Below are 23,686 nucleotides of genomic sequence, written 5' to 3'. Positions count from 1 at the left end.
CTAATAACTTTAATCTCAGCCAAACCGATTTACTCACGAACAAATAAAACACTGAAAAAGCCAAACAATAACATTTTTAAGTTATCAAAGTGACTTATATATCATGTTTAACCCGAGTAGCGAAAGACCGGGGGGGTTTGAAGACGATGTGTCGGTCGGCTCAGATATTTGAAGTTTACACAGCTACATTCTCACCTGAAAATATGTTAAAAGTTTTTTTGCGACCCAAAAAGAGAAATAAGAGCAATATTAAAACTAAGTTGCTGCTGCCATTGTTGGAAACTGGAATTGGCTGGGCCACGCTATGAATTCTGCAATATGATTTTTCAATTTTGTTGTCTTAGAAAATCGGGCGAAATTCGGGAGAATGGTGGCTCCGGGAGATTTTCGGGAGGGCACTGAAATTCGGTATTCTCTCGGAAAAATCGGGAGGGTTGGCATGTATGGTTGTGGCAACATCACTAACCTTGTCAAACACCTCAGAGTAAATCATATCACAGAATATGACGAGCGTATGTTGAGGTGAACTGAAGAGGAGGAGAGAGACAGGTGCTGCTAGGGCGAGACAGACGTCTCTCACGGAGTCCTTTAGTGCTGCAGGCAGGCAAGCTGTTCAAATAGCACAACTTCATTTTTTTTATTTCTATATGATGAACTCTGCATTATTAAGTGATAAGAACAAATAATCTGTTGTCCTGGAATCATTATGATGCTATAATTTGAGATACAATAAATAAAATAAGTTTTTGTACAAAGTATCGGTATCGGATCAGTATCGCCGATACCACCCTGAATATTACTTGGTATCGGATCGGAAAGAAAATCAGTGGTATCGCACATCACTAAAGAAAAACACTACAGATGTTTTACTTTAATAGTTTTGATGGACAAGTATTGAGAAAGTCAGAAAGAGTTGCACTCATTCAGTGGTGACAGAGAGTATGTGAGGGTGGTCCGAGACATTTGAGACAGCGACAAAGTGGTAATGTGTGCAGTAGGAATGAAAGCTAGTTGGGGATAGGATTATATCAGGGATTGGCTCTGAGCTCCTTCTTGTTTGCAATATGATGGACAGGTTGACAGACGAGGTCAGAAAGTAGTCTCCATGGGCTGTAATGTTTGTAGAAATGACTGTGATCTGTAGAGAGAGTAGAGAGCAAGTAGAAAAGAAGTTGGAGAGGAGGAGGTATGCTCTGGAGAGAAGGAGAAAAATCAGTAAACGCAAGGTGAAGTATGTGTGTGGATGAGAGGGAGATAGGTGAAAAGGGGAAGATATAATGAAGGTAGATGAGTTTAAATACCTGGGGTCAAAGGTATAGACAGTGCACAAGAGAAATGTAGAAGAGTTCAGGCGGTGGAAAGGATGGAAATTAGTTTTAGAGGTGATTTATAATAGAAGAAGATTCACAAGATGGTAAAGAGACCTTATGTGATGTATGGTTTAGACTGTGGCACTGACAAAATAACTAGGGGCTGAGATGGAGGTAGTACAACTGAAGATGCTAAGATATTAAGTTTATTTGGAGTAACCAGAATGGACAAGATTAGAAATGAGTAGACATCTCAAAGTTTGGGAGGCTGACATGGATTGAAGATTGAAATGGTTTGAAGATGTGCAGGAGAGGGACAGTGGGTATAATGGATGCTGAATAAGCAGCTGCTAGGCAGGAGGAAAATTTGAAGACTACAGAGAAGATTCATGGGTGTAATAAAGGAGGACAAGCAGAGGGTTGCTGTGATAGAGATAGAGGACGATGCTACAGAGGGAAAGATGGAGGCAGATGATCCACTGTGGTGACCCCTAAAAGGAGGCAGGCAAATAAAGAAGAAGAAGACACAGTAGGGCAAATCAGGAGAACAGAGAAAAGTTGGGAAAAATAAAGATAAGGTATAAGACACCATTCAAGAACAGATGTTGGATTCAAAATCATGGACCTTCTTGCTGTGAGGCAACAGTGCTAACTACTAGTCCACCATGCTGCCAATAGTGTACATTACATTATTCCACCATGTGTAATAACTCTCATATGTGGCATGTAGGCATTTAATAACTTGTTCTAATAAAAATGCTTAGTGTGTGGCATCAGTCACAACCCGTGGTTTTCTCACACTCAGTGTCAGGGCTCTGTGTGCGGGCAGGTGGAAATGTGGATCCAAATGCAGGACTCCAAGCGCAAATGTAACTAAAACCACAGCTTTTATTGCTGGCATGAAACAAAAACAGAAACCAAACCATGAAACCAAGCAGGAACACACAGGCAGGGTCTGAGGGTACGACGCGACACTGAGCACAGGAAAACACAGGGCTAATATACACAGGGTGGTAATCAGCGAATGGGCAACAGGAGGGAGACACAGCTGGGAGAGATTAGGGTTAACGAGACGGGGGGGAACCAAGCTGCACACACTAACATAAGACAAAGACTTTCACAATAAAACAGGACACATGAATTACTAAACAAGCATGCAGACTTTACACTGAGAGACAGACAGAGAATGACACATGGAACCTGAACTAAACTAAACGTGAGATATAACTGAGAACAAATCCTTAAGCACGGATAAACAGAAACAAGAAATAATCATCATCACTACGAGAATAAGAAAACAATCCATGAAGCAGAATTAAACCGAAATATAATAAACTCAAAATACTGGGTCCAACGGACCCAGAACCGTGACACTCAGAGACAGAGACTGTCCTTCTTTAAAACATGTATCATAGATGTTTTTGTGCAGGCATGTTTAGAAAAAGAAAACAACCCCCCAAACAATACCTACATTTTAACACCAAACAACGTTGAACAATTGTACACGAAAGAGGGCGTGAATAAAAGAAATATGTAAATATGGATTTTCTCCAAGCTCTGTTTTAATAAGTTTGGGTCAAAGGATGATTCTGTTTAATTTAGAAAACAAAGACTTTGAGTTAGTTTATTTTTAGTTCAGTTTGCTATCAGTAATGAGGTACAAGTGTCCCATGTTTTGGCTGAATTACCAACTTTCCCTAGTATAACTCCTGAAGTAGCTAGTATACTAAGAACTTTTAAACAAGCAAAAAATATCCTTCTGGTTCTGTGAAGTTGTGGCATTGATTGTGTTTCTTGATTCTCCTGTTAGAAGACCATTGTAGTATACTAATGGTCTGAAAATGAAAAAGGAAATGATTTTCTTTCACACCGGTATGTAAAACCTCCAGTGTTAGCTTTTCTTCAGGTGATAAAAACCTGACATCCTCTAGCTGCTTTGATGTGGCAGTTATGTCATTTGAAAAGCAATGAAAGATTCCTGACTGACCTGCTGTGTGCGCCTCTGATTCAGGTCTGTGGTTTGCATATTGAGTTGGAAACTCAACTGCAGAGCTGAATACCTCAGGATCCAGAATCCCAGGACTCATTTTCATACATGAAGGGAAGCAAGAAAGCAGTTCAGATGATGAGAATGTGTAACTGCATGATACCAGAAGAAATGTGGATCTTATTCTCAAAGCAAGCCATATTTTATTCAAAAAACATGAACAACACAAACTGTTGGTTATAAATGTCTAATCCGAGCCAGTCATCTGAAAAGAATAGAATAGAATAGAATAGTCCATTTACCATTGTCCATTTACCCCAAATAGTTTATTAAAAAATATTTTTTTATTGACCGTGATGTCCCATTGGGTGATTTTCTCTAAGGACAATGGGCTAAAACAATGAAATCTCTCAGCCGTCCGCGGCCCGCCCCTCCCTTCCCTCTTTAACCAAGGTAATCAAATTTTGTGTAATAGTTGAATAGATGAAGACAGTCTGTGACAGGTCAAATCAACAAGACTGAAGACATATTAGGCTTTTTTCTTGTGCTAATTACATATCAGCAGCTTTCCATAAGCTTCACCAGATCCAGGGAGTAGCACACATTTACAGACAAAAAAAAGAGTAGTGTCCTCCTCAGTCGCTTCTAAAACATTATGCATCATAAACATCACTACTGATTACGCTATAGAATTGTTTCATGTTCTGACTAATTCAGTTTAGTTTTATTATTTATTTATTTATGGCTGGTTGTGTGGTGGGTGGCAATGAGTGGCCTGCCGTTAGACCATAGTGTTGAAAAAGAGCGCCACAGGTTCGAGTCCCATGCTGCTCACCTGGCGCTGACAATTTAGTCCTACAAGCCAAGTCAAATCATCACAAGACTTCTGGCGCCTCTCAGCCTGTTACGGCAGCTCTACTCATTTCTGAGCTTTACCTCATTTTCATCCTTCTACTATCTTAACCTTTTAACTCAAGTCATAGCTTTCTGATTCTGTTATCATGCACTGCCGTTTCGTGCTATTTCTGGTCATTTTTTTCTGGGTTTTTTTTCTCCACTTTTTTCACCCATGTTTGTTTACAGTAGGGATCAGCTGTTAGCATTGTACCCCGCAGGTATGCTGCTGGCGGATAGACCCGACATCCCCAGCGAGCTGAGGAGGAAAAGTCGGGCATGACGTGCCGGGAAGGAGCATCATCGTCCGAGATGGAGACGATACACATCATGATTCCATCCAGCGATCTCACATTTTCCATGATTACAGAAGGGATCTGTAATCATGGAAAATGTGAAAAGCCCCAGGGAACCACCAGCCACCCGCACAGTGCAAAGATGGTCGGAAGAGAGCGAGGAGGCTCTTAAGGACTGTTTTGAGTCTACTGTGTGGGAGGTGCTTTGTGACGACCACAGGGAGGACATCAACAGTCTTGTGACCTGCATTACAGATTACAATAACCTCTGTTTGGATAACACCGTACCCACCAGGATCGTGCGGTGTTTCTTCAACAACAAACCCTGGATTACCCCAGAAATTAATGTGCAAGAACTCAGGGCTGTGTGTTGGACAGGGTCATCTGCAGTACAGGGGCCCCACAGGGAACAATTCTGGCTCTGTTTCTCTGCACTGCAGACTTCTCCCAAAACTCCACCCAGTGCAGTTCTCTAACGACTCTGCAATAGTCAGCCATATCATTGATGGGGAAGACCGGGAGTACAGAGAACTGACCCATGGCCTTGTGGACTGGAGCCAGCAGAACTACCTCCAGATCAACACTAGAAAAACCAAGGAGCTGGTGGTAGACTTCCGCAGGCACAAACATCCTCCACTGCAACCACTGAACATCCAAGCTATGGACATTGAGACTGTGGACAGCTACAGGTACTTTGGTGTTCATCTGAACAATAAACTGGACTGGACTCAAAATTCAGACGCCCTCTACAGGAAAGGGCTGAGCAGGCTGTACATGCTGCAGAGAGTCAGGTCTTTTGGAGAGAAGGGCTCATTCCTGAAGACCCTCTATGACTCTGTGGTTGCCTCAGCCATCCTTTACGGTGTGCTCTGCTGGGACAACAGCATATCTGCCAGGGGACAGGAAGGGAATGATCAGGCTGATCCGGAGGGCCAGCTCTGTTCTAGGATGCTCTCTGGACCCAGTGGAGGTGGTGAGTGACAGGAGAATGATGGCTAAGCTGTCATCCCTGTAGGACAACATCTCCCACCCCATGCAGGAGACTCTGACAGCACTGAGCAGCTCCTTCAGTGACTGCAGCACCCACGGTGTGGGGCGGAGAGATTTCGCAGGTCTCTCCTTCCAACTGCTGTCAGACTCCACAACATGGTCTTTGCAGAGGACCACACACGTGCAGACAGACACACACACATCCAATACACAATGGTAACTTTCGCCCTATCTCCCTGATGTGTAATAATACCTAGTGCAACTTTTCCAATATTACCAAGTGCAATTTTCCTAATATAACAAAGTATTTTATTTTAGTTTGTATTGTATGTCATTTTATCTTATTCTATTCTATTGTTTTTTTCTTACTTTTCACTGCTCTTAACTTGTACTGTTCACTTTCTGCCGTGACCAAAGAAATTCCCCATGTGTGGGACTAATAATATCTTATCTTATATAACACAAAATCAGAAGGACAGTTGCCTCAAGGTGCATTGTGAGGTAAAGACCCTACAAAAACAGTTTTTGTTTGGTCAAATGACCCCCCCGTGAGCAAGTACTTGGCAACTGTGGAAAGGAAAAGGAAAAACTCCTCAAAAGGAACCAGGCTCAGGGAGGGGCAACCATATGTCCTTGCTGGTGTGGATCAGTGAATCGATCTCTAATTTACCCAAGACAAGACATCAAGCATACAGCATACAGCTTAATGTCATCCATGTAAGGAGGTGGCTGACGATTGCTCCATTCCATAGTTGGTATATACTTGTTTACATACGCGTATATTAGTGCTGTCAGCGTTAATCTCGTTAAAATGGCGTTAACGCCATAACCGCATTAACACGACAAATCTCTGTTAGTGAGTTAACACGGATCGCCCCATGCGTGGGGCTGCCCAGCGCTAATGCATTAAAGAGCTAACAGTGCTAACGCTGGTCTAAATGTTCTAGATTTACAGAGGGCTTTTTCCAGGACAAGACCTAAATTATTGAGATGCCATTTCCTCTCCAGCTAACAAGTTATCTGCTTTATGGTGTGGAAGTCTGATTTGAGGCAGGAGCTGATGTAGTCTGATGTAAAATTGTTAATGAGATAATCGACCTCTGTGAGAGTAGAGCTAAGGCTGCTCTTCACTGTGTTGGCTCATGGCATTGAAGAACATAACAGTGGAAGAATTACATCCTTAAACGTGATTCTACTCTGATGAATTCTATTCCCTGCTGCCGTGTAATAAATCTAAATATTATTAGGAAAGGATCAGTCAAAAGAGCGTTTTTAAGGAATACTGTTAAACATTCAGTTTCTATGCCATATGTCAGATCTACAGTGTGATTAAAGTGGTAGGTGGGTTCTTTTACATTTAGAGAGAAGCTAATTGAGTCTAATAACAGATTAAATGCCATTTTGAAGCTGTCATTTTTAGCATCTACATGGATGTTAAAATCACCCACAATAATTATTTGATCTGAACTGAGCACTAAATCAGATAAAAAGTCTGAGAAATCAGACAGAAACTCTGTGTAAGTCCCAGCTGGATGATGAATAACTTTTGAGTTTTCCAGCTAGGGGTGGACAAGGCTAAGAAGCAGACTTTTAAATCAACTAAAACTCTTAGTCCTTGGCTGATTAATAACTGTATTGAAAGTGCCTGACTTTGTTCTTGGCCCGTGTTTCGAGAATTGTAACAGTATGACTCAGGGATTTAAACTAACATAATCATCTTGCTGTAACCAGGTTTCTGTAAGGCAGAGTAAATTAATACATTGACCAATTATTATTTCATGGAATAATAGGGAGAGACCTTATGTTTAACATTCACTGTTTTACCCTTTGGTGCTGTTGTGGACACATTGTTCTTGTGATTTTTCGTGCATATTTGTGTTTAAATTGTTTTTTGCTGACTTTGGGAGCAGAAACAGTTTCTAAGGGGATGCAGTTTTGGGAGGATAACAGGAGGACAGAAGCTGCAGAGGGCGCAATGTTCCCTCTAAGCTGAGCGTGTGAGCAATCGCGCACTGCTGACATGGTCTCCCCACACAGAAAATCTGCACTGCGCACAAAAATAAAATCCAGCCTGAATTGGAATTAAAGTAAATACAAGTATTTATTTTATTTCGCAGATTTTCTGTGCGCGGAGACTGACATTAGCAATGCAGTTAAATAATAATTTTGTGCTGTCATGTTCAGAACCATAAGTCAGCAATAATCATAAAGTTCCAGCATCACTTTCTGTCTTCTGTCTTGCTTGTTGAGTGTACACAACCTCTGTTTTATTTGTAGACTTTAGAGAAAATGTCACGTTCTGTCAGTCCTCGCTGGTCAACCTGCCCTGTTTTAAAATGTTTTGTTATGTGATGTAGGGCTGGGCCATATCATACCGTTCACGGTAATACCGGTATAATGTTGGGCAATGATAAGAAAATTAAATATCGTGATAGAATATGGGTAAAACGCGCATGCGCAGTGGCGGCGACGGAGAATGAGAAGGGCGAAAGCGGATCATTAAATGAAACGGATGAACCAGAACTGGTTTGTAAAAATGCTGCAACTTCAGTGGTGTGTAACTGGTTTAGCTTTCATCCGTCAGATACACAACAAAGCACTATTTTTGGTAGCACATGCTAGCGGGCCGTCGTTATTACCGTGTTTTTTGGAAAATACGGCACACTTAAAATCAATCCTTTGATTTTTCTGAAAATCGACAGTGCCCCTTATAATCCCGTGGGCCTTATGTATGAACTCTGGTTGTGTTTATTGACCTCGAAACGATTTTATGCACAAGGCGCTCGAAAATCTGTCAAACGTTTCAGTATGACTTTGCTGAGCTACGAAGCCGCACCACTTGATGGATTGTCGGAGCATCACGGCTATCGTAGGCAGGAGCCTCGCGGAGTGATACGTACTGTGCTTCAACATAATATTACCGTAATGTGTGTGTATAACCTCTTTTTAAGTTTTGTGGATATTATACATGGTTATGCTGAGGATATGTCGGCCAATTTCCACTGGAAATGCCCTTTGGTTAAACTGACAGTGAGGAATTTGCATTTGCACTGTTACATTTGTATATAACTTAATGCACATAAAAAAAACAGCTGCTTGTTTAAGTGAAAATACATTGATGGTTTTTTTTGCACTAATTAAGTTGTGGAGTTGTAAAGTATTTTGTCTAGTGTCAATTATATTGTTATCGCAAATTTTCAAATGTATATTGTGATAAATATTTTTGGTCATATCGCCCTGCTCTAATGTGTTATAATGTCTAATGTGTGTTATAGTTCTCTCCTAGCGTCCTTCTATGTGGGTACATTTGTATGTGCATATGTGCATGTGTGTCCAGCATGCTAGTTTAATGGCGAGGAGTTCGCATGCTGAAGTCAGCCACACCTGTCGCCCATTATCCTCATCAGCAGCCCCACTACTTAACACTGTGGCTAAACTTCAGTCGACGCTGGATTGCTGAGTGACATAGTCAGTACATCCCCAGCTCTGAGGTGAACCTGTCTTTTGCCCTCTCCTGTGAGAAACGTTTATCTGATCATCATGCCTTGTTTTGTCAGGAACCTGGGAAGGAGTGTTGCAGGAGCAGAGCACAGTTGTAAATATTGAGTGTTGGGATTTCACCTCTCTCACCATGGACCACGAGCACAGTGTCATGGCCCGGGTGAGTGCGGGAACGCCTCTGCATGCCGGTGATTCCACCTCGGGCGGAGCCGCTGCACCTCCTTGTCATCACTTCACTATTAACTCACTTTGGTGAAGGCCACTAGAATCATGCAGAAACCTAGTCTTAGTTATTCTTGTGCTAACATTGATTTTTGTCCTCACAGTAATCCTCTGGATGTCAGTGCTTCCAGTTGCTACACCTGCTGCTTAATCTGCTGGTCAACTCGCAGATCCTCCACAACTCTTTACCTGCCCGGCAGAGGCAGGATTCCTGGATTCACCTGTTCTCGCACCTGGACCTTTTACCCCCCGTCCACGCTTCATGTTCACCTGCACTAAAATAAGACTGATTACAGTAACGGCTGGATCACCTCCTAAAACTGTTGCAGTGACTGTAAGGTTTCTTTTTCCTTGACTTCATCTCATGGTTCCTGCTCCGGAGTTACCCGGTGTCGGGTTCCCCCCTTCGGTCCACGAAAACCCCAAGACTCTCTCACGGACCCCACTCCCCTGTTTACCCAGTGATAAACCAGTGTCTCGTGCTTTTTAGTTTAGGTTGCTTAGCCCGTTAGAGTCTGAAGCCTCTTTCACTGTGTGTCACAGGTCCTGGAGCCATTTTTCAGCCACTGTGTTTTTCAATTTCAAGCCATTTTCACTGTGTTAAATAAATACATCCACAAAAAATTGACGCTTTTTTTAAATTTTTAATTTTACAATTGCAGTCTCAGTTCATTAAATTAGCTTAAAATGGCTAAGCTACAGATCCGCATCCACCTTAGGTCCTCGTGGCAAAAAACGCCCCATTGAAAACCATTATACACGCTATTTTTCATTGCACGATCATTATAACTAAATGTAGTGCCATCCTCCAAGTGAGGGTGACACTTTGGAGTCTGGACCTTAAATTTGTAATTTTTTCATTTGTCCTCCAGGTGGCAGGTGCACTGCAGCAGAGGTTATAAGAATAAGCCGTAACGCGGGAGTACTTTCACGATGGCACGGTATTACAACACCGAGGAAGTCGTAGATATTCTAATGCGCTCTGACAGCGAGGATCTCCCCTCTTCACCCGCTGAGAATGCCTCTGATTCCGGGGATGACACAGAGGATTCGTCTTTCCACAGTGATCAGCTGGAGTCTTCTTCTGATTTGTCTTCTGGAGATGAGAGCGAGCAGGAGATGCATGGCAAAGCACCGGAGTGGACCTCCAAAAACAGCAAGATACGGTCCCCCTCAAGTACCGTGACGCTGCGCTACGTCCCAGCAGCAATAGGGCATATTGCGGGACCTACCCACTACGCCGTCGCCTGAATTTCTGACCCACTCTCCAGCTTCAGGTTGTTCCTGACTGATGAGGTCATGCACCATATCATTGAAATGACCAACCTCCATGGCAGACGCACAATCTCAGACTGGCGAGATTTGGATAACGACGAATTGCTGGCTTATGTGGGGCTGCTCATTTTGGCCGGCGTTTACCGCTCAAAACACGAAGCTACCACCAGCCTCTAGAGCGAGAAAACGGGAAGGAGCATTTTCCGAGCCACGATGTCCCACAAAAGATTTTCTCACATCACCAGGGCCCTCAGGTTTGACGACAAGCTCTCCCGACCCCGCCGCCATACCGACAAATTGGCTCCCTTTCGCGAGGTATGGGACATGTGGACACTGCCTGATGATGTTGTTCAGTCCAGACCGAGACCTTACTGTGGATGAGCAGCTGGTCCTGTTCAAAGGAAGGTGCAGCTTCGGACAGTACATTCCGAAAAAGCCTGCCAAATATGGCATAAAGATTTGGGCAGCCTTTGACGCCAAAACATCGTACGCCTGGCGGCTGCAAGTCTGCACAGGGAGAGCAGCGGGTGAACGAGCAGAAGTAAACCAGGGGATGAGGGTGGTACTGCAGATGACCGAGGGGCTCCAGGGACACGTCGTCACCTGCGATAACTTTTTTACATCATTTGCACTGGCGGAGGAAAATGGCTCTAGTCGGCACAATTCGCCAGAACAAACCAGAAATCCCACCTGTTTTGCGGCAGACAAAAGGGAGAGCGATCTACTCGTCCACCTTTGCCTTTACAGTGAGGAACACCTTCGTATCCTACATTCCCCGACGGGGCCGGAATGTTCTTGTATTGAGCACCAAGCATCGCAAGCCGGAGGTCAGCGATGGAGAGAAAAGAAAGCCGGTGATCATCGATGACTATAACCAGTGCAGAGGAGGTGTTGACAACCTTGATATGGTGGGTGTCATCACGCATCAGTTACGCACACCTTTATTCATTTTTGCTCATATATTCTTGTGTAAAATATACAGAGGTTTTATGTTTTGTGGGTTTTTTTGTTAGGTTGTCAGCACCTACTCGTGCAGGAGACGGACCAATCGATGGCCAATGGCTCTCTTTCACAACATGATAGACGTTTCCCTGTACAACGCCTTCGTGCTGTGGACGTCAGTAGATCGGTCCTGGCTGCAGCAGAAGCCACACAGGAGGAGGCTGTACATAGAAGAGGTGGGAGAAAGTATGATCAAGCCTCATAACCAAAAGAGAACACCTTCCCCGCTCATCAGCCGCTGCCGGATTAGTCACAGCTGTGCAGTACGGTGCTGCTGCAGGCCCCTCTGGATTGACACATCCCAAGGGCAGGAAGCACTGTGAACTTTGCTGTGACAAAATGAGGCGAGTTGGAAACAGCTGCAGCAAATGTGGAAGGTTCACCTGCCGAGCCCACAGCAAGTTTATCTGCAGCCACTGCTCTACCTGAGCAATACTTTTACCCCTCACCCTCTCACTCGCTCTCTCTCACACTGTCACTTGCTCGCTCTCTTTCTCTCTCATACATTTACCCATTCCCAATAATATACAAGTTCTTGTTTGTCGTTGGAAAATAAATGTTTTTTTGGTTCAAACTGATCTTGTATTTTTATTTACATAATCCTTTTTATCTTATTTTGGAAGGCAACAAGGTAATATGCATTTAGTGGGGCAAGAGTGAAAAACCATGCTCCTGCCAAAAAAATAACGGCGGATCAAAATGAATGTCAGTGGTAATCTTTGGACGATCCAAAGGCCTAATTATAATAACAATCAAATATTACTTCAAATGTATTTTATGGAAAATATTTACGTTTTTTTCGGCTAAAAAAACCAGTGCGCTCATGTAACGGAACTGGGATTTAAAGGGTTAAAACCCCCGAAATATAATTAAAACTTTATATGAATATTTCAGGGAGAAGTGGTTTTAAAAGACTGACCAATTTAAAGCGGAAAAAATATTAATATATAATATTTTTATAGCACTTTTTATGGTGTGGTCGATTTTTGGCCTGAGGACCTCATAAGGATGTTTTTGAGGATCTTCCAAGGGTTAAAGTGTTTAAATGTTGCCGTAGATTATTAATGTATTTTTGTACATAGTACCTTTGTAGAAGTAGTGTATGTTCATAGTATTGAAAGCCCGCTTACAGTATTTCTCCTTTTAAGAAGTCAAGTTGCACTTCCAGCGTACAACTTTAATCCCACCTTCTGTAATGTGTTAAGGTTCTTTAGTATCCTGTCTCACCTTCTCTTAGTTCATAGTGGAAGTGTTTGGTGTGTTTTGCATCCTTGTGCATTTAGTCCTCTTTCGAATTCTCACAGTTTCTGTGTCTCTTAGTGGTGTCCACACCTGAGTCCATATCCCTGTGTTTGGCCGCTTGGCCGTGACACACAGCACGGGAGTCAGAGTTACCATGGAAGGAGCCACAATTTGGAAACTGTTTCCATTTACTGTTCATTATTCACTGTCGCTAACCAGGAAGTCCTGCGTTTGGGTCCTGTTCTTGCCCTGTAGTGATGGGTCGGTCGCGAACGAAATTGCTCTTAGAGCCGGGTTTTTGACATGAACGACGGGAACCGGCTCCTTATCGCGAGCCGTGGTTTTTTTTGTTTTTTTTTCTTTCTCTCTCTCACCCTCTCTCGCACTTTTTTTCCGCTTCACTCAGCAAAGGTATAGTAATCATCCACAACTATTTTCAGTTGCGGATGATAAAGGATTCAGAAAGTTTATTCATGCAGGCCTATATGACAGAGAATGCATCTTCTTTTTGTTTTCATATTTTAAATTATATTTAATTGTGTTGTGTTTTGCAGTGTTTTGTGTTGTTTCATTTTAAATTTGTTTAAAAGGAAAAAGCTGAAAATTTAAATAGTTAAAATCATCCACAACTATTTTCAGTTGCGGATGATAAAGGATTCAGAAAGTTTATTCATGCAGGCCCATATAACAGAGAATTATGGAGTTAAATCAGGGCCATAATGTTTGTGGAATTGAAAGAAAAATTTGAAATCGAAAATATGTAAACTGAAAGCAAAAGTCACATTTTTAGAGTGAACTTTGAAAAAGAAAGAGTTGGATTTAAAATAATATCAAACGTTTTGAATATTTGTATTAGCTGAAAACCCAATGGTTCTTTTATCTATAATTTCTCTGAGTAAACTTTATTTAAAAATTTTCAGTAATCTTTTTTTCATTATTATTATTTTTAAAAAATCTATTCAGTCTCAGATTACATTTTTTCAGATTCAGATCTTTTAAATTAATGTACAAAAAAAAATTCTTCAGGTTCGGATTTTTCTCTCAGCTTCAATTTTTTTTTCACTTTCAGATCTCTATTTTTCAGTTGCAGACTTTTGGCCCTGTTTTGGCCTGGTGGGCGTGGCTACACAGAAAGGGGCGGGGAATCATGAGTGACAGCAGACCGCTGCAGGCTCAAGATGGTCCATTTTTTCATGTTGCCTTCAGGAAACCTGGGAATGACCATAATTTATCAAACACCTCCTGCACTGTATTATTTGATAATGTTTAGAAAACATGTCATGCATAACTAGGGTTGCCAACCGTCCCTTAAAATACGGAATCGTCCCGTATTTAGAAACAAAAGTACACGTCCCGTATTGAGCTAATAAGCGACGCACTTTCTCCCGTAATACAGTGAGAATCAAAAGTAGTCTATAACTTTTAATGGAATTAACGCTTTGTTTGAAAACATAATTCCCAGCCTCTCTCCTGCTTTGTGACCAATGAGCTGACAGCACACTTATGACAATTCGAGTATGACAATTCAGATTACTGCTCATCTCGTTGGTCGAGGAAAGGTTGCTTGCGGAGAAAATACCAGAAGACAACAGATGACCACAACAAGAAGCATGGCCAACAGGGAAACAAACGCCGACACTGCGGTGCAAGTCTCGGATGACAGTAAACCTAAAGCTGGGCAGACACTGTGCGATTTTTTTTTTTCAGTCACGTTATTCAGCTCCTGCTCAAACTGCACGATTGACTCGCAGGGGTTAGAAGTTCATAGGTCACGATGCAGGGTCTCACACTATACCGCCCGATGCTCTGATGCGACCTGAGTGCTCACACTGTGCCTCCATAAAATGAAGGTTATAACAGAAAATCTGTCGCTCTCTCTCTCTGTCTTTCACTCACATAGACACGCACACCACCACCACCAACTTTGCTAAATTGCTAATGAAAAACATTGATCAGGCAGCTGTGATTGAGCAGCAATGTAAATCCAACTATTTTCACGGTTGTCGTGGTCGTGATAATTTTGTGATGCCACATCGAAAAGGCTCGGATGAGCTTTCCAAAGTTCTACAAGTTGTGCCTCCGTCGCTTGTGTCCAGATCACACGCTGCACAGCCGTGCTGCTCCATCTTTTTCACCGATGTTTACGTTTGCGCGTGAGCAGTGTGAGCGCCTGTGGTGACACCCTCACGAGCGATTGATGATCGGGAGCTGGTCGTGAGGTGTTAATCACTTCTCGTTACCCCACGTATACTACACGACGCACGATGAAGGCCAAAATCGGTCCGATCACTCAAAAATCGGCTCAAAATGGGCCAAAAATCGCACAGTGTGAGCCCAGCATTAGAGCAGCAATGTTTGTTCCCCTCAGAGAAAGGGAAGAATGGGAAAAGGAAAACACCTGGCTGGAAAAAGTTAATATGGGCATGTGCAGTGAATATCAGCGCTATGTGGCCAGAAGTGTGATAATATAACTTATTTTGTGTAATAAACAACTGCAAGGATAGATGATTACAACAAATTGATGACTAATACATAAAAGTAATACATAGATGAATAATGATGATGGGTTATGATGCGTAATCATGGGAACAAGTGGGTTTTCAAACGGGAGCAGCTGATTAGCATTAGAAAAGCTGAAATAATACCTCAACTGAAGCCAATTGTACTAAATGCACTAAATGTGCACTGTTACAAGAATATTTTTCTTTCTATTGTTTTCTATTATTTTAAGTTAAGCAGGACAGAGTTCTTTTAAAGAAAGATTTACTTATATTCTCAAAAGTTAAGCATGACAGGCTTCTGTTTAAGAAGGAGACCTGTTTTATTGTGTTAATGTTGTCATTTTGAGCTAAAAATAAATGGCTAAATGATCATTTGTTTCACATGTGTTCATATCACAAAGAATAGAATATGCATCTACTTAAATCAACTTCAAGTCAAATGGTTAAAAAAATAATTTCACACACAAAAAAAGAGCTAGAAAATTCACCACACTGGGAAGGGTGAAGACAACTGGGTCGCCCGGCCCTGGCCACGAGGTGTCCCTTATTTATTTTTCAGGGAGTTGGCAACCCTATGCATAACTGCTAAAACTCAGTTACTAAAGCTCTTTCAAGCAGTAATGTGTACAAATTATGCCGTAACTGATCAATTATGAGACGTTTTCCCAGCCACTACGTGAGAAGTGGTCATTTCCCATGCTCTCAAAGTAGCGCGCATTGTATCGGGTGGGGGCTGCCTGTTAACTTGTCCCTCAGTGAACGATGGCGTCGTCTTCCAACAACACTGCTGGCGCGAACAATCAGGTGAGTGTTTAAGTTTGGAACAATTACACTGCAGTCTGTGAATACTACGAATTTAAGAAGTGGCTATTGTTACGGTTAATTTTTCGGCTATTCTGTTTTTTTATTTTATAACGTTTTTTGCTGAAATGCTAGCTCAACAGAAACGCCTCGCTATCATTTTCGGCTGAAACTTACTTCAAAAGGTAAAGTAATATTAACAATTTGATCCTTCCCCAAAAATATGGAAAACATTTTCAAAGTCTCTATAACTAATCGGGCTTGGGATGCAGTCTTCATCACCTGCGCTACGGCAATGTTGCAAGACTCTCATCCATCCATTATCTGGTTCCGGGCTCCGCTGGCGGGGACCTGGTTAACTTCATTCAGGACTTGCTTTATGAGTCAGAAGGTAAATAGTTATTTTTGTCTAGTTTATAGTTGTCACATTCCAAAATTATATTCTAAGGTTTTTGTGACAAAAGTTACACTTGTATCGAATTCAAATATTTAGATATTTGTTTTGTCCAAAAGGCCAGGGTTCTTCAAAACGTCTTAAAATTCACTCTTATCCTAACAGAAGGTCAAGAACATGTAGCTGACGAAGATGGCCCAAGATCTCTCACACCTGCCAGGTTTCTGCAATGGATCACCGGTCAAGGCCATGTTGCTCTCCTCCCCTCAGAAAAGAAGGACTTTGCTGTGGTGGTAAAATTTAATCACAATTGTGAAGCTGACTTTGGAAATCACAGCATCTGCTATCCTGTGCTAAGACCATTGTCCTGCCTGTGAAACATATGAAGTCCTATAGTCAATTCAGAATGGTTCTGCTGGAGGCTTTTCATCTTGGCCAGGAATTTAACAATGTGTAAAGCATAGCATTGTCTATCAATAGTTTTGAGGTGTAACTCAAAATGCTGCTCCTTCCATTTAATGTTCAGGAAGCACATTTCAAAGTTGGAGACTGACAGCCAGAGTTCTTTAATGAGTGGCATGAAGCACACAAAAACATACAGGTTTACTGTTGAAAAATGTGCCAGAGACAAAAAAAATTGTTTGTAATGTGATGTTTGAGTGTTCACATAAAAATTTCCTGGCAGGTTCATTTTACATGTATATCACATCAAATAAAGGCCTGAGCTATTCATGAACCTTCTCTGGGTTGAAAATTCAAAATAAAAATGTTGCCGCCTAGGAACGGTGAGTTAGTACAAAGTTAAGTACATCCAAATAAATGTCTCGGCCATGTGACTGAGAGGGCCTTGTTACATTGACAGTGTCTCTTAGTCTTGCCATGTCCTCCTCAGATAGAGGACATTCAACAGATGGAAGAATTACTCCAGGGTTGCTCCCATCCAGCTCACCAATAGAGTTGACATCCAAGTACGCATCCTCGATTTCCTGTGATGATTTAAAAAAAAAAAAGATATTTCAAATGACAATTCAAAAACAGTGTTGGGAAATTCAAGACAAACAGTCAGCTCCATAAATATTGGAACATGGGAATTCTACTTTTGGCTCTATATGCCACGCAATGGATTTGAAATGAAACTAACACGATTGGCTATAACTGAGGTATTTGAACTGTTTTCATATGTGCCTTCCACTTAAGGGACCAAAAGTAATGGAACAATTGGCTTCTCTGATGTTCCATGGCCAGGGATGTGATATTCTTGTATTTAGTGAAGCAACTCCTGACAAAAACAGCAGGATAAATTTTAAAGTGTTTTGGGCAATATATCTGCTCATATTCAGCCAAATGCTTCGAAACTCATGAGGCAGCACTTGATGGTCCAGATGGACAATCACTTAAAGCATTCTGCAGAAAAAAAACAAATAGTTAAAAGAAGTGGAATGTTATGCAGTGGCCACGTCAACCACTTGACCTGCATCTGACGGAGCAGTGTTTCATTGCTGAAGACAAAATTGAAGGGCAAATGCCTCAATAATAGCTGGAAGTGAAGACAGTTGCAGTAGAGGCCTGACAGTAGAGCAGGGCGATATGGCCAAAAATATTTATCACGATATATATTTGAAAATTTGCGATAACGATATAACCGACGATATAATTGATGCGAGACAAAATACAACTCCACAACATTACTAGCGCAAAAAGACAACCTTCCATTTATTTTCACTTAAACAAGAAGCTGGTTTTTATGTACATTAAAGCTTTATAAAAATTTAACAATGCAAATGCAAATTCCTTGCTGAAAGTTTAACCAAAAGGCATTTCCAGTAGAAATGGGCTGACATATCCTGAGCATAACCATGTATAATATCCACTGAAGTTAAAAAGAGGTGCTTTGCAACATTAAACTGCAGTGTGCAGTACGCATTTTTCGGACCATAAGGTGCACGGGATTATAAGGCACATTAAGCGAAACAAAGCAGTCAGATAAATCAAACTTTATTAAACTCATTCTTCTTGCTTCCTCCACTTCTGTACCATTGATTCATTAATGTTGAATTCTCTGGTAGCTGCTCTATTCCCATGTTGTTGCAGTATATTAATGACTAACCTCGTATTGTGGATGGATTATCTCAGTTGTTCTCCTGACTGAAGTTTGGTCCGTTTACAGCATCCTGCCATGCGATTGCATTTGTCTCTAACCATGAGGAACCTTCACGTTAACTTTTATAAGTGGAAAAGTGTTAGTGTTCGTCCTCCAGCTTCACTGTTTATGTTATGCTAACATAGCTGTGTCGCTAGCGATCACGTAGCACATCATTATATACCAGCTAGCCCAACTTCAGTAACCCTACAAACGTCACTGCTGTTTAGTTTCCTGTCTTCATTTATGTTGGAAGTGATAGCAGAGCTGTACGTTTGATTTTTTTCAGAAATCTCTCTGTCAGAACATGCAATATCATGCTTAGGTAACTAGCGAAACTAGCGAGCTAACTTCCGCTAGCTTCCTGCTAACTTCTAACTCCGTTAAATGTAATAACTTTTGTTTTCATGGATGCCTGGAAGTTAAACTTTATAGTTACCCCTGGTAAAGCAGCAATGCTGATCGTTTTATTAAAGATGAAAGAATTTAGACAGTTTTTAACTCTAAGTGATGCTGCAGTGTTGTTTGACCTGAAGTATACGGAGTTTAGGACCCAGATTACTCCCAGATTTAAGAGCGTCTTAGTCCGACAAATATGACAATAACAACGGCCGCTTGCATGTTCTGCAAAAAAATGTGCTTTGTTGTGTATCTGACGGACAAACACCAAACCAGTTCCACATCGCTGAAGTTGCACCATTTTTACAAACCAATTCTGGTTCATCTGTTTCACTCAACAATCGGCCATGTGCGTATGAAAACAAAGGCACTGCGCATGCGCGCTTTACTCCCATTCTATCGCGATATTTCATTTTCCTATCGTTGCCTAACATTATACCGGTATTACCGTGAATGGTATAATATGGCCCAGCCCTACCTGACAGAGCATCAGCAGGTATGAAGCCCAACATCTGCTGAAGTCTCTGTGATCCAGTTTCAGTTATGATTAATGTTCTGTCTCATTACTTTTGGTAACTTAACAAGTGGGGTGTACACATGCAGACTGTTGTAACTCCTACAACTTTTAACTGATTTGGATGCAAATACCCTCAACTTAAAGCTGATAGTCTGCTGTGACAGTGCACTTTTTGAAACTTGATTAAAGAGGGATTGTATAATTTAGATTTGTTTTAGTACCTCCACTGTGTCTAGAGTATCAACTGGATTCTGGTGGAGTCCCAGTGTCCACAGTTGTTGTGGGGACAGATTCCTCTCTGTCCTTAGAGGGTGGTTATCCCAACCCTGTCTAAAGACATCCAGATCCCTCTGCAGACGTGGAAGAAATGTATGTTGGGCACAAAACATGTGGACACCATCAGTTGGATCCAGAAGGCCTTCATCCTCGAGGTTGTGAAGGGTTTCATAGTGCACGCTTGAAACAGCCATCCACACATCTCGCCACAAGCGCTCTATTCTGTTCAACATCAAAATATGGCAACGTTTTCAGAATTTTACCCAGAAATTCACTGAATTGAAAAATATATAAGAACATTTTTCTTATTTCCATGGGACATTTATACAAATACTACACATACCTTTGGTTGTGAACACTCTTGCCTGACAGAAAGCTTCCTCTTCCACAGCCCCGGATGGTGAACATGCATCTTGCTATTCCAACATTTTCCACCCCTTGATCCCCTCGAACTCTGAAACAAAATTAAACATCGACAGTACAATTTGTTTTAAATTTTAATATAATTTTACTTTAGACTGGTTATTATAAGTTTATTGTTTTGGTCATTCAACAATGTGCAGCTCTGTATAAGCACACCTTTCAAGAACTCTAAATGTTTGAACCATTTAAACAAGTGTATGGGGATTTATAAACAACTGATCATATAGGCTACAGTTTACATATTGCATGTCAAAATAATTACACTGCTAATCAAGGGGGGGGCGGATCATATTTACACATTTGCACAATCATTGTTAAAATGTATTTTGTGTAGATTTTACCTCAATGGAAAGCCATACTTTTGTACAGCCTCCAAGAAGAAAGCAAGTGCAGTTGATGCTCTGTTGTTGGCAGCAGCACCCAGGTACATGATCTAGAGATGTAAATATCATTAAGTGGAAACTTGGTCAAGTCAAGTTACTATAATTAAAGATAGAAACATGTTTATCAGGTATTGTAGCTTGGTACATTTATTTTATATTTATAAGTACAAGAAAAAGAGCAGGCTACATAATTCCCAAGGTAGCAAGCTGCCATGAGATGTAGCAGTACTTGTAATCAACTATTCACCCAAATTGCAAAGGGTAAAAAAAAAAGATCCTTTTAGCAACTTGAAGAATTAGTTTACCAAGCATTTATAGTCACCAAATACTGACAAACATAAACAGATTAGGAACATTTTGTTCTACAGGAGGATCTCTATATTACAGTATATGGTAAGTTTTATGGTAGACCGAAACACAAGTATTTCACTTTTCAATTAACATCTCATTCAGCTCAATTTTGAAAGTGAAAAAACACCTTTCTTGAGTACCTATCTATCCCTCCGAATATCACCAGGCCAAATCTGTAAAAAGAACAACAAAAAACAGCAACTAGGGCATTAACAGGTATAAAACATAATTCAGTATTTAGCAGTATTGTCAGACTTCATCCTACCTTATTAGTTTATGGTTTGTGTCTATATGCATCAAGTAAAGAGGACCTTGCACTGAATATGTCCTTTGGACCACAAATCCCAGCCTTGTCATTCTTGAGAAAATACCAGCAGAGTCCACACGGTGCATCGACGAGTACACTCTCTTCCACTGTACATGGTGGCCCATGGCTTGAAGCATCCCTTTCATCATCCTGTATCCAACATGAGGTGTTCTTGTCTTTATAGATCTTACTAAATTGTCCAGCTCTTCATCACTTGTTGTACTGTAGCACTGCTTTATGGAAATGCCATATTCATGCAAATGACGTTTCACTGTCCTCAGATATTCCAAGAAGTTTGGCAATTTGGGTGATTGATAAGAACATTTCTGTCAGTATCTGGAGCTGTACAGGCGATACATTGTAATTTGGACGTCCCAGCTTTCCTTCTGACACTGACATCTGAGAGGGGGTTTGTTCATTGACGTCCTCCATACTGAGCACAGTTCACAGCTCTATCAGAGCATTTATAATACTTTGAGGGATCTCAACCTGATCGGACAAAGATCTTAAAAGGACCATCTCATGGTCAATAACAAACTGCAAATAGTCCACATCGAGGGGTTGTCTGTGCATGACCTGGGAAACTTTATGCAGTAGTCGCTGAAGCATCTCTCTTTTTAGCTGCTCCTAAATTAAATACAAAGAATTTTACGTTACTTCACTAACTTTGTTGTTCTCCAAGCTTACAGATCAACTAGGACGTAAGTTTCAGCCAAAAATGATAGCGAGGTGTTTCTGTTGAGCTAGCATTTCAGCAAAAAAACGTTATAAAATAAAAAAACAGAATAGCCGAAAAATTAACCGTAACAATAGCCACTTCTTAAATTCGTAGTATTCACAGACTGCAGTGTAATTGTTCCAAACTTAAACACTCACCTGATTGTTCGCGCCAGCAGTGTTGTTGGAAGACGACGCCATCGTTCACTGAGGGACAAGTTAACAGGCAGCCCCCACTCGATACAATGCGCGCTACTTTGAGAGCATGGGAAATGACCACTTCTCACGTAGTGGCTGGGAAAACGTCTCATAATTGATCAGTTATAGCGTAATTTGTACACATTACTGCTTGAAAGAGCTTTAGTAACTGAGTTTTAGCAGTTATGCATGACATGTTTTCTAAACATTATCAAATAATACAGTGCAGGAGGTGTTTGATAAATTATGGTCATTCCCAGGTTTCCTGAAGGCAACATGAAAAAATGGACCATCTTGAGCCTGCAGCGGTCTGCTGTCACTCATGATTCCCCGCCCCTTTCTGTGTAGCCACGCCCACCAGGCCAAAACAGGGCCAAAAGTCTGTAACTGAAAAATAGAGATCTGAAAGTGAAAAAAAAAAATTGAAGCTGAGAGAAAAATCCGAACCTGAAGAATTTTTTTTTGTACATTAATTTAAAAGATCTGAATCTGAAAAAATGTAATCTGAGACTGAATAGATTTTTTAAAAATAATAATAATGAAAAAAATGATTACTGAAAAATTTTAAATAAAGTTTACTCAGAGAAATTATAGATAAAAGAACCATTGGGTTTTCAGCTAATACAAATATTCAAAACGTTTGATATTATTTTAAATCCAACTCTTTCTTTTTCAAAGTTCACTCTAAAAATGTGACTTTTTTCTTTCAACTACACAAACATTATGGTCCTGATTTAACTCCATAAGAATGTGTATCTTCTTTTTGTTTTCATATTATAATTTATATTTAATTGTGTTGTGGTTTGCAGTGTTTTGTGTTGTTTCACTTTAAATTTGTAAAAGGAAAAAGCTGAAAATTTAAATAGATAAAATCATCCACAACTATTTTCAAATAGTTAAAAGTTGAAAATGTGAATAGTTGATTTTTGTATTATATGATTTATTTATTACATTTTATGTGGAGTGAATAAATAAAAGTATATTTACGGTGGCCTTTACAGACAAAGCGCATACAAACTTCAAATCACTTACGAACCCTGAAGCACGTACAAACCCTGAAACACGTAAAAACACGTTCAAACTCCAAAACACGTAAAAACTCAAAAACACGTAAAAAACAAGTACAAACTCCGAAGCACGTACAAAAGACAACTGAAGTGCTCCAGGGTGCTAGGGGCAGTGTTGAACTTTTGTTACCTAGTGGCTACACAAGCCAGCAAGTACCAACGACTGGATTTGGTGTGTGGTAGTAACAGGTAAATGAACATTTATTTATTTATTTTTATTATTTGACTATGCTTGTGTATAAATACACAAACAATACACATATGCTTTCAATTGTGTAATCTAAGTGATCTAGGTAGCTCTGTTTTGGAAGTTCAGTTCATGCTAGAAATGTGTTTTGGAGGTGGTACATGCTTTTTGGAGTTTGTACGTGTTTTGTCTCTAGGAGCCACCGCATAAAACATATATAAAAAAAACCACTTTTTTTTTACATTAGTAATTCCTTTTGTGCATAATTTTATGCACAAAAGGATAAAACTCAGGAGGGTTTTCTCC

The 23,686-nt window shown here is 40.8% G+C and overlaps 2 protein-coding genes across 3 annotated transcripts; one reads left to right on the top strand and one right to left on the bottom strand.

The window, feature by feature from the left end:
• Positions 1–10,574: 10,574 nt before the first annotated feature.
• LOC113029871 (piggyBac transposable element-derived protein 1-like) lies at positions 10,575–12,847 on the top strand. Its single transcript, XM_026180898.1, has 3 exons — positions 10,575–11,383; positions 11,489–11,663; positions 12,798–12,847. The coding sequence occupies exons 1-3, from the start codon at positions 11,120–11,122 to the stop codon at positions 12,845–12,847; spliced, it is 489 nt and encodes a 162-aa protein (XP_026036683.1). The 5' UTR covers positions 10,575–11,119.
• Positions 12,848–15,818: 2,971 nt separating this feature from the next.
• Positions 15,819–22,209, bottom strand: LOC113028711 (uncharacterized). 2 transcript variants are annotated; one of them, XM_026179091.1, is made up of 7 exons: positions 22,088–22,209; positions 21,170–21,838; positions 21,045–21,077; positions 20,512–20,603; positions 20,091–20,201; positions 19,693–19,969; positions 15,819–17,401 (listed from the first exon to the last, which is right to left on the bottom strand). In XM_026179091.1, exons 4-7 carry the CDS (start codon positions 20,598–20,600, stop codon positions 17,192–17,194), a joined length of 687 nt encoding a protein of 228 aa, XP_026034876.1. In that variant the 5' UTR covers positions 20,601–20,603; positions 21,045–21,077; positions 21,170–21,838; positions 22,088–22,209; the 3' UTR covers positions 15,819–17,191. The 2 variants fall into 2 exon arrangements, with proteins under 2 accessions (XP_026034876.1, XP_026034877.1); XM_026179092.1 differs by lacking the exons at positions 21,045–21,077; positions 21,170–21,838; positions 22,088–22,209 and having other exon boundaries at positions 20,512–20,646.
• Positions 22,210–23,686: the final 1,477 nt, after the last annotated feature.

This window comes from Astatotilapia calliptera, chromosome 9 (assembly GCF_900246225.1).
Source record: "Astatotilapia calliptera chromosome 9, fAstCal1.2, whole genome shotgun sequence".
NCBI classification, from domain to species: Eukaryota; Metazoa; Chordata; class Actinopteri; order Cichliformes; family Cichlidae; genus Astatotilapia; species Astatotilapia calliptera.
This window is presented reverse-complemented; position numbering and strand designations above follow the sequence as displayed.

Coding starts and splice junctions, on each gene's coding strand:
- LOC113029871 (XM_026180898.1), top strand. CDS start 11,120: ATGGCTCTAGTCGGCACAATTCGCCAGAACAAACCAGAAATCCCACCT. Junction 11,384..11,488: donor GTGTTGACAACCTTGATATG/GTGGGTGTCATC, acceptor TTTTTTTGTTAG/GTTGTCAGCACCTACTCGTG. Junction 11,664..12,797: donor CATAGAAGAGGTGGGAGAAA/GTATGATCAAGC, acceptor TGTGTCTCTTAG/TGGTGTCCACACCTGAGTCC.
- LOC113028711 (XM_026179091.1), bottom strand. CDS start 20,600: ATGTACCTGGGTGCTGCTGCCAACAACAGAGCATCAACTGCACTTGCT. Junction 20,202..20,511: donor AAGTATGGCTTTCCATTGAG/GTAAAATCTACA, acceptor ATTTTGTTTCAG/AGTTCGAGGGGATCAAGGGG. Junction 17,402..19,692: donor ATACTCTAGACACAGTGGAG/GTACTAAAACAA, acceptor AAATCATCACAG/GAAATCGAGGATGCGTACTT.